Here is an 11,652-nt window from a genome sequence, read left to right as displayed (position 1 = left end):
CCCTGGCCCCTGGGGGGGGGGGGATAACTTCACGCCAACATCCCAACTCTTATTCAAATGAAACTTGTCTAACTTTTATTGTTTTTTTTTAACAGTTTAATTTACATCAATTTTTTTTCATCTTAATTTACGGTAAATAGATAAGATTAGTTAGCCTTGCCTACATTCTGGTAGGTCAAGTTTGTTTATGGAAAGCAAAACGAGTCCATGCCCGTCAACATTAAAGAAGTGTAGTTATTGTCACATAAAATGTTTGCACCGTGAGTCTGAGTTCAGTCAGGACAAATTCTATATTTTTCGGCACAATATAACACAAAATCAGCAATAAATATGTGCCAAGTTTTGTGTGCATCAGTGTCAGTAGAGGGAAGACTGCTGAAATTTAACCCCTCTATACAGATTGCCCCATTAATCTAATTATAGTACAACACAAACACTGGAACTTTTGCACAAAATAGAACTAAATCATTAAAAAATATGTGCCAAGTTTGGTTAACTTTAGACTTGATGGGGAGTGGACCAAGATCACGGACCATCAGAACTCTGTTATTTAGGTATAACCATCCCTGATGTTTATACTGCTTACTGTTGAAAGTGCGGAACATGTTTGAGGCATTCATGACTCAAAACCTTATATTCTTCGATCCGCACTAATAACTAAACAATAAACAACGCCTGACGTTAGTAGTATCTTGACAGCCATGTTATAGATATCTTTGCCACAACATGCTATTTAGCAGAGCTTAATCATTCAGTGCATTATTATTGGTTTCTTCCATATAAACTTGTCAGGATAACAGGTCTCATGTGGGTTGCTTTTCAATACAATTAATCACCAGTACGTAGTGTAACATTAAAAAACGATGCGATTTACTTCTTATAATATTTTTCTATAATATTTGTTTTGTTTTAGCTAAACAATGGGTTACATGTGATCTGTCCAGCATAGGGAACCGACCCCTAGATGTTAGCGTTGTAAGTCCGAAAAACTTACCGCTGACCCACTGGGGAGTATATCATAATTAATTTATCACCTCTCAAAATCTTTGAGATAGCAATAAGAAAACTAGTTTCCATTTCATTTTCTGCATGAATTCTGGTAGTTTATTGCTGCACACCAGCTTCTGTCGCTTTCTCTCTCTCTCTTTTTAAACTTCCGTTAATATATTTGCTGGCCATTTCACTGAACGTAGTTTTCTAAACTCATCAACTGAGGGCGCTCGCGCAGTCGGTATCACCGCTTTCTGTTTGAGTGACGTATTGTGTGTTATAAAATCACTGGTCTGAACCTGCGAGAAGAAAGAAGGCCTATTCTTCATTTCTTGGAGAAGAAGAAGGACGTGTGATTCTAACAGTAACATTCACTTTTTTATATAAAATTTACGTCAGTTGGTGAAAATCTGATATAACAGCTATAATTATTAAATATGCTATACAATTCGGGAATTATACTTTTACTCTTAGGGAGTGTTTTTGCAACTCAAAAGCCAGGTAAGTGATAATCGTAATTCTTATCTGAAATGTCTTATTTCATTAGATAAAAATATCTGAGTATGTGATGTATATTGTAATATAAATTATAAGCGTATTCTTTCGTCGCCTTAAGTTTTAGACTTAGTTACTCTTATGACTTTTGTAACCTTCTACTTGTCTACACGATCATCCACTAAAGCTCTATAAAAGTATAATATTAATAATAGTAGTATAAACTATGAAGTAATTTAAGTAATGAATTAATTCAAAATACTTGTTTGTTGATTTTAGAAATAGCAGTTAACATCTGTATCGTTAAGAATAATTATATTGGATATCAGTGTTAAGGTCTAAGCGTTTAATCAGTAAGTGTTACACTCATGTTTTGTATTTTATTAACGTTTTTACAACCAACAAACTAGAGTGCAACTGTTTCGAGTTGTATAATATCAAGAAGTTACGGCTTAGGCCTAAGTAACGAAGATGTAAAAAAATGGCCTTATTATTTGTAATAATAGTATTAGTAGGCATTGTGCGTACTAATTAACACTCTTTACTAATTACTTTATCACAAGTTACAACTTTTACAGTAAGGAAGATTATTTGTTAGAACAGGTACGACGTTTCGATCACTGATGCAATCATTCTCAAGTAGTGAAGTACATATGTAGTAAAAAATTGTGTACTTGATAATGATCGAAACGTCGTACTTGTTCTAAAAATATTCTTCCTTACTGTAAAAGCTGTAACTTGTAATCAAATAATATTTAATGATAAAGTAAGCTCAAAACGAAACTATTAACTCTCTAATAATAGCTTAGAACCTTGTTCATAAGTTATTTGTTAGAATAGCTTATTAATAAGTAATACGCATATACACTAATAATACAACGTTACGTATATATTTTGGTAATATTTGAAACTTTTGTTATCAGTAAGTTGGCTTGCACTGTTGTAGCTTGACTTATTTACTGTAAAACGTACAGAATGATAATGAGTTGACTTTTTGAACAGAACTAAAATATAATGTTTATTCACATTATTAACCGTGACAGGATTATAAATGGAAACCCATAAATTAATCTGTATTAGCTGTCCTCCCCCAGTGACACAGCGAAAATTCTCAAGATTTATAGCGCTAAAAACCGGGTTTTGATACCCGTGCTAGGCACAGCGCAGATAGCCCATAGAGTGGCTTTGCGCTTAACAACAAACAAACCTTATTAGCAAACGAAATGTATAATTGGCCAAAGAAAATTAGAAACGTATTGCAGTTTACTTCCTATAAATATATTTACCTGTATTGAAATAACTTATTTTAATTTGAACCCATTTTTCGAGGGTTAATATTCAGTTTTGCGATTAAGAATTTGAAGAAAGTTGCTTTCTCAAACACTGAAATAAATTGCTTCGTACTAGATTATTTTTGAAAACGTCACTGCTATGCAGCCACCAAAAAACTTGTGACGAATAAGAATATTTATTGCTTATACTGTTCTGACAAAATTAATCCATGGTTGTTGAAATTACCTCAGCTCTATATTACTTTATTGCGGCAATATACAGAAATGCCTGCAAATGTGGTTTTCATTATTTTCATTTAGTAAATTGTGAATGTTAAACAACGACAATGGACGTGTTACTAGATAAACAAGCTTTATTTTTGTCACAGATCAAAAGACTGACATGCGTACAAAATCTGCAATTTTCAGACGACCCATTGTTGGAGTAAACGTTGATACAACTGTGATAATAAAAATTTTAGTGAATGAATAAATGATATTTGTCCTTCCATGCAGTTTTTATTTCACTCAGTCGCACGTTTATTGTCACGATTAAAGCAGCTGTCTTCATGTGTGTACAGGAAGTTTATGAGAGAAATAGCGTGAGAAAAATATATTTCTCTGTTGGGGTAATGTATATAGTTATCACCCACGTAATCAGTCTACATATATGAATATTAAAGAATGCTGATAGCCATCAGTAATAATAATACTGTCTGCCCCTATTCAGTGAGAACATTTTAATCTTCACCGTTAAATAAAATGAAGGTTTCCACTTCAAAACAGTTGGTAAATAAAGTTTGATAGAATAATTAATTCTGCTTTTGTAGTTTCCTATAATAGATATTTTGATAATACAAAAGCTTTGCTAACTAAGCTACGTTTTACTGTAAATATTAACTATTCAAAATAAAACATTTACATTGTATTTTATAGGTTCCAGCATGATTGTGTTTTGCGAAGAATTCTTGAAAATTAATGTACAAAAAAATTCCCTGTTACTATCGTTTGATGGTATGGAGAGTTCTGCCATTACTTTGGTATTGTGTAATGCTTTAAAGAGGTATTAAACGTGTAGTTGTGTTGATCTGACTGCTGTGTTTAATATCCGTATATATAATTACGTTCTACTTTGTTCTCATATATATATTTATTAGTACGACACTTAGTACATCCTTACGTGAGTTACACTTACAGGAAGTCGTTACGTATGTGATGGGTTTCTTACCAGTTGGGACGTTTATGATTTTTATGTGAATTTATATGCAACCTTTGAGTGTGTGATTCTGATAATGGAAATGTTTTAATTGTGAACGAAGTCTATGTTCGTGTTTTTATATCACTTGGTTTAAAATATAAGTAGGTTTTTAATTTAAGCAGTGTTAGCGTTATACTTGGTCCCTAGTACGTCTGTTTTTTTATTAATATTATAAGCTTAAGAGGTGGATTACTCGTACGTTTGGTATACAAAGTTTAACGTCATTTGCATAACTTTATTGATTTTTTTATTTTATTAGACATCTATCTCTTACTCATTGTTTATTGAATTGGTTAATGTGTTCACAAAATCGCACTGTTTATATTTTTGGTATTAGGCATACATTCACCAGACATATTCACAGTTTTCATTACCGAATAAAATGCGTTTATTGTACCATTTATATATAAACATATAGGTAGACACAAATAGCTATACCTACAAACATTATTATTTAAATTTCTATTTACTTGGCTTCTTATAATTTCCAAAATGTTCGTAGAGATATTGACCACTTTCTGACCTTTTATATTCTGGTACGTAAGCTAGTTAGTATACGTTTTGGAGTGTAGCCTCTCTTCGTGAAAAACCCGCGTTTATAATTACCAACTTTAAACTCTTCTGTTCTAAATCTACACACACACACATCAAAAAGCTGCTAGTTTTGTTCCAGAGATATTACTGAAACTATAGTTTCCTTTCAGATGCAAACGAGCGCAACCTTAATTTCAAATATCCCGAGGATTTATAAAGCATTCAACCCAACAACACAAAACTGCATCAAGCTTTTGTTGATTTTGAAAATTTTGGTTACTCTAAGTTTCAAAAGGGTGGGGTATTAAAACAGAGTTGCTGTGTATACTTCCACTGTCATTATAGATAGGTTGGGTTCAAATGTGTAAATTAGGTAAGCGACCGGTTTTGATGTAGTACAACCAGTTTTAAGGCCTCAATCGCCATTCCTTTCTGAGAAGAACAAACATACTATGAATGGGAAGGTAACAAGGCAGGGGGTGTTGAGAAGCAGATCGCTTGATTGGGTGGTACTCGTGTCAAGATGTAGAAGATGAGACAACAACCACTTAGTACTGTATAAACATACAGCTTTATTATATATTTATAGTTTCTTTGTAAGGTAGAAGTGAAGACATTACCAGAGTGTATTTTATTGACATGCAGACAGCATATTCAGCAAATATTTGGTGTAATAGCTGGTGCTACGAAACGGAGCACGCAATACAGTTACTAGCTTTTTATTTAATTAATAATACAACTAAACCTAGAAGACATGAATACATTTAGTAATAATCAGTTCATTTTAGAGCAGTTTCAAACTATTTACTGCTAAGCAATTGTCATCATCGACGAAAAATTATCAGCTACACGTACGTAAATGCGTTATCCGCCATTTGTCTAGGTGAGTCGTGCGTTCACTGCAGCCAGATACTCCAGCGTTGGGTTTATGTGTCATCATTAGCTTTAGACGCATCGAATAAATACTTTACATGGTAGGCTTTTTAAATTTTATGAACATACCAATACTTTGTGTACAAGCTTGTCTTTCTTAAGACTTTCAACACGTACCTGGTTTAATCTAATACACTTGATTTATTTATCAACAAATAGGATAATCTGACCATCACAAACATTTGTATTATTGATCGACAAGACTAAACTTTAGATACGAATCGATTCGTAGCATTGACATTGAAGTATGGTGGTTCTGTCTTAACATACAAGTTACATGCTCATTACTAAATCATGTTTTGAGAATTTTTTTCTCTTGTAACAAGAACACTGCTGTCATGGTTACAGGTTTTTACTGTTCTTTGAATATTTTTGGCTCTTATATTCTGTTGATAAGTGTGTTTTAAATTGATATGCGTCGTTGTGACCATATATAAATTTATCATCTGTACTCGAACTGAATCACGTTTTGCACAACGTTTTGTTTTCTAGCCGCAATGCGACTTGCCAGATAAGCTGAGTCTAAAGACTGCAAGTTTTAATATCGTTGTATATACATTGATGATATAAAGGGTGACAGGAAATTATCAAATCCATAAACATATGTTTCTGAACTATTAATAACAAATTCAGAGTAAAAGTAAAAAAGAGTATAATATGTCTAGCAAACTATATTTGCTGTAACCAGTGCCGGCGAGGCCTTTCGCGGTATACCATTATGGCTCTTCAGGCCAGCTGAGATATGAAAAATAAGTACTTGTTGAGACACTATTTATATTAACAAATTGCTTTATTATTTATTTATTTCATTACCAAATATTATTATTTCCTTGATGCTCCTCTACACTGTACGGAAATTAAGAGATCATTAAATTGTCTCTTTGGTGATTTGCTAAAGTTAACCATATTTAAAAACACAAATCACTCATTTCTATCGATAGTAAAATTAGGAGATGAATTCAGTCCAAAATGTGTTCCTTTGGTTTCAATTTCACTTGGGCTTTTAACGCTAAAAATATTTAACATGTATTTTTACTGATAACACATCATTAAAAAGTTATAAATTAACTGTAATACACGAACAACAGTATCTTGAATATCGAAATTTATTTTGAATTAATAATTTACTGAAGTTAGTATCGGAAGTATGCTGTCGATACTTGATGAGTCTTTAGTATAAAAGTTTTGATGCTATATCAAGTAGAGTTCACATCTTGCAAGTCTGACCAGAAAATATCAAACATTAAATCTATAAGATAATAGGGTCTAGTTCTTGTGTTAAGTCGTCAGTTATTGAACAAAATGTCTGACAGGTATCTGATGAAAGCGAAGTCTAATGTATATATATATTACCACATGCTTTGTATACGTAATACATTGGTCAGGCGCGAAATATTTAACTTCAGTGGTTGTGTAGCGTTAAGAAATGAAAAGCGTTGATTGTGTTTTTCCGTAGACATGAATGTAGAACAGCACTTCACTATCCAGGTAGCAACATGTAACTTGAATTATTTGCAAATAAACAAATAGTAAAGTTCCTACAGTACGCTATACAGCAATTCTGAATTCATTGTCTACTTTCAAAACAACGGTGGGGGAGCATTGGTTAATATGAAAAAGTACAAAGTATGTTTATTTGCTAACCAGTTAACCATCTGACAAGTGGTTGAAAGTTCTCTTGATCCTCAATAAAAAAGTTTATAAATCCATTTCCATATTCATTCGATGTCAAAATGTAGGAACCAGTATACATTCCAGATTTAACTCCGCTTAAGAATGACATCATTCCGAATTTAAAGCACGTGATTTCAACTTGGAATGTATTCAGTACAAACATTTAAATACTTGCCATTATCTTATAAATAAAAAGCCCGTGTAAAATTTAACGTCGCACTATAGATTTTATGGTCTTCGGATTTCTTTAAGGACTGTTAAAGCTGAGAATACGCTAGAAATAATCAGTCACTTCTTAGATTTTCTTGTCCTCAGTGGATTCCTAACATTAAATCTAAGAGTTTTATAAGCTTTTTTTTTATCTATATATAGACAGAAATAATAAGTTTTAGTGTAAATTATCGTATGAAGAACTGAAAGATCTTGGACTTGTGTTTTTACCACTTTTATTTAATAGTTTTAAGGAAGTTGTAGCGGAAGAATATTCTGTCTCCAACCCCACATTAGCCTACCAGCTTCGTCTCTTCTCCGTTTTGTGCTCGATAAATAATCAAAAAGTAGTGTTCCCCGGTAGGACTTACAACGCTAAAATTAGAGGTTCGATTCCCCGAGGGGGACACAGCAGAAAGTCCAATGTGGGTTTGCTCTAAAATAAACAAACTGAAAGTAACGACCTCAATAAAGTTCACATTTTATTTTGTATTTTGACAATATATGTTTGCGTGCATAACATTTGGTATTGATCGTACTAAACACACATAAGCCGAAAATTGTATATTTTGGTTATGTATTAGAAGTTGTCTGTTATTTTTGTTAACACAACTTGATATGCTAAAGATATATATATATATTTCTGTCACATTTATCGCGTAGAACAGGCACGAACTTTATAGGAGATGTTAACGTGCGTGTTGCAGCATCGTGTTTCGTGGAACTTTGATGAAAGTCACTGAATATCTGCCTAACTTTTTACCATGCATATGAGTGTAGAAAAATGCAACTCATCAATGTGAATATGATTATCTGTTGATTTATGGCACAGGAAATACTCGTGTTTAAAATGCTAAGGTAAACACGTCTGTAGTTTAGTTCGATGGAGTTTGCCCGCCCTCCCCCTTGAACATCTGCTTCGAAACTTGAACTGGACTTCCATTTGCCCTAAAGAATTCTCCATACAAAGACTGGTTTAGCGTGCATACATGATGTGTCGCCTAGAAACAGCTGCAGATCGGCACGTGCACCAACACGATCACCTGCCTACGGGGCGAGCATTGTGGTATATACCTTTTTTCCTCACTCTGTTGTCATGTCCTTGGACCATGTTTCGTCTCTCTCTCATCTAGGTGTCAGATTATAGTCGAACAAAGTCTCGAGGCTTTGTTGTTAAGGCTTGTTATATGAACTGTAGATACCGATGTTCTTCATTCGTATAGTTACACATCGACATGAAGAATTTAGAGAAATAATTATGGTCGTCGTCAGTTATAGGCCTAACATTTGGGAGGAAAAACATAAACTGTAGATTTTTTTCCATATTTCTCTCAATGTGTCAGTTTTTAGATTCAGAATAAGGGGTGTGTAAAAATAGCATTTCATGCCTCTATTTTTCACGAAATCTCTTTCATGCAATGTTTAAGTTCACAGTGAAGCATAGTCAGAAATCCAAAATTCCTTTCTTTAATACCTTTTCAAATCTTATGCACTCGAAATAACATGAAATGTATATTTTAAAAAAACATCATATTGGCAGGTATTTCGGTGTAGGATCTCCCGGAGTTAATGGAAGCCTCGGAAGACAATCTGGGGCGCTCATAAATAGTTGTTCCTCTTCGCCCCACATGTGGTTAGCGTTGCAGCTAATGTAAGTTGAATTTTGATGGCAAATGTGTAGTGCTGGAAGAAGGTACTGCTTACTGGATTGTATTCTCGTGGAAAGTATAAGAGAAAAATCATAACCTTACTAACACTAAAGCTTTTATTTCTGGTTTAGGTTGGTAACAAAGGCACGTAGGTATCGCCACACTCAGAAATTGTCGTCATTGTTAAACGCATTTGTGTCACCTTTTTTGAAACAGAACCCCAGGCATATTATTTCAAGTAGAAAGTCGTCCGATATGTTTGAACATTTGCGCTTGGTATCCTGACTGGCGGGGGGTATCTATAACTGACACATTTCCGCTCTGACTCAACTTTCCGTGACCTGTTGGATATGCAAGAAATTTAGGACGTTGTAGGAATATGTTCTACGTTTTCACGTCTAGCGTTTTAAGAAACGCGTTTTAGCACCAATTATTCTACATTGGAACCCCAATTTCCCTTTCAACCTCAGAGAATTAACTTGTAATTTTAATATTCTATATTAGAATACAGCTTATACATAAAGGTAAAACAGGTAACGCACATACTTAATAACCTAATCCTGTAAACGAGATCTTCAACCATAAAATGACTTTGTGGAGCAGCAGGTAGATATATCTTTTGAAACAAGAATTATGAAGCTGGTATTTGTGATAGAGTATGCATTGTATACATATAAGTTTTTGTGTTTCAGTAATTTTAAAAATGCTACATGAACTTCATTCTAACAGAATTTTGCGTCAAATTTTCACCTCTGCGTGTTAACCATCAGTTATTTATTTTCAAGAGCTTTAAAGAACGTCTCATCTTAAAATGACTTAATAAACATAACATGTTGTGTTTTGTTACAGTCAAGTTTACCAGGCCGCCTTGAATTTTGTGCGAAGTGTTAGGTGTTATGAAGTTTTTGCTGAAATAATAGGTATATTTAAAGCTAAGGTATTCTTTAATTACCACAACTAACGTGCGTTACAACACTTCGCCCCCCAGTGGCATAGCGGTATGTCTGCGGACTTACAACGCTAGAATCCGGGATTCGATACCCGTGGTGGGCAGAGCACAGATAGCCCATTGTGTTGCTTTGTGCTTAACTTCAAACAAGCAAACATAAAACACTTCGTTGGCTGTGAATTATTAAGTTCCCGGATCTTATTTCGATTCATCTATTAGGTTAAGCTTTGTGTTCAATAATTTCCACCCGATAGGTTAACACAAGCGTATTTACAATAATCTTCGTCGTTTGTCACTTGTAGCTGTAGTATTTGTTGGTCATTATTATTGTATTTTCCAACTTCTTTATTCTAACATGCGTTTTAATAAAGTCTGTATTGAAGTTTCACAACTCGATGCGAAACAGTTGTACTTATTCGCATATAGTCTTTGTAATGGGAAACCAAAGGTTGAAAGGAGGTGTTTGTGTTGTTTTACTGAATATCGTGTTTAGGCAATTGTTCTGACTTCTCATTTGGTGGATTTTAACACATTTTATGTACAAAATAATCGGTAAATGTACAAGTTTGAGACAATTACCATGGCAGGACAGGCGTAACATGGGAACGAGTCAATATATAGTCTATCCTTTCACTAAACACATTCCTGAATAGAACTAGTAGTCTACGAGCAAGTAGATTGTTCAGCCATGATATGTTGTGTTAGGCAATGATTGCGAGATCTTCCCAGCCTGGTAGCTTGTCACGTGACAAGAATGAACCAATGGTTTGGCGAACCTTTGCAAGTGACGAACGTGGTGATCAATACAATACACATGTACTGTGTGCATTAATAAAAATTTCAACGTGAGCAAAAATGCACTATTTATATAGGTGGATAGACGCTATTTGTGATACTGTACAGTTTAGTAATTACTTATATCATCTTAAAATACGTACACTCGTAAAACTAAGAAATGTAAATATAATACACTGTCAGGTTTATGTTGTTATTAGGAAATAATCAAACTAAGTGAAGGAAAGAGAAAATAATATTTAAGATAACTAAATTGGCAAAGTTTGTCACCAAATAAATTAACAACCTATCTGTTATGTTCTTTGCATTTGTAAACATAAGGTTGTTTGTATATAAATTGGTGCTCATATTATATATATGTAGAAACCAAATTAAGAATGGTAACGTAATTTTTGTAATAACATAACTCAATTATTGGACTTTTTGTTGTTGTTGTTGTTGTAATGATTAAAGAATTATTTGTTCTTTGGGTACACATAATTGTTTGTACCTATAATGAAGAGTAATTCGCAATGGAAAACTAAAGATATGATGATAAACACACGATAATAAAAGATGAAGTGGGTATGATAATACGTATCATAAAATAAAATGGCCAGGTGGTTAGGGCGCTCGACTCGCAGTCTGAGGGTCACGGGTTCGAATCCCCCGTCCCACCAAACATGCTCGCCCTTTCAGCCGTGGGGACGTTATAAGTGACGGTCAATCCCACTATTCGTTGGTAAAAGAGTTGGCGGTGGGTGGTGATGACTGTCTGCCTTCCCTCTAGTCTTACAGTGCTAAATATTGCAGATAGTATTACGATAGAAGACAGAATAATGTCACCATAGTAAAATAAAAACTTATAATGGCTTATACAGAACTTGACATAGATCGGCTCGAAACGTCACTCAT

General features: G+C 33.9%; 1 protein-coding gene across 1 annotated transcript in view; it reads left to right on the top strand.

Annotated features, from left to right (window-relative positions):
- The first annotated feature begins 1,301 nt into the window (after positions 1–1,301).
- The window catches only part of LOC106458639 (calsyntenin-1-like), a 65,533-nt gene continuing 55,182 nt past the window's right edge, over positions 1,302–11,652 (top strand). The window contains exon 1 of the mRNA XM_013918164.2: positions 1,302–1,491. Coding sequence (XP_013773618.1) covers positions 1,428–1,491 — 64 coding nt within the window. The 5' untranslated portion in view covers positions 1,302–1,427. The remainder of the gene's footprint in view (positions 1,492–11,652) is intronic.

This window comes from Limulus polyphemus, unplaced genomic scaffold (genome assembly GCF_000517525.1).
Source record: "Limulus polyphemus unplaced genomic scaffold, Limulus_polyphemus-2.1.2 Scaffold495, whole genome shotgun sequence".
NCBI lineage: Eukaryota > Metazoa > Arthropoda > Merostomata > Xiphosura > Limulidae > Limulus > Limulus polyphemus.
This window is presented reverse-complemented; position numbering and strand designations above follow the sequence as displayed.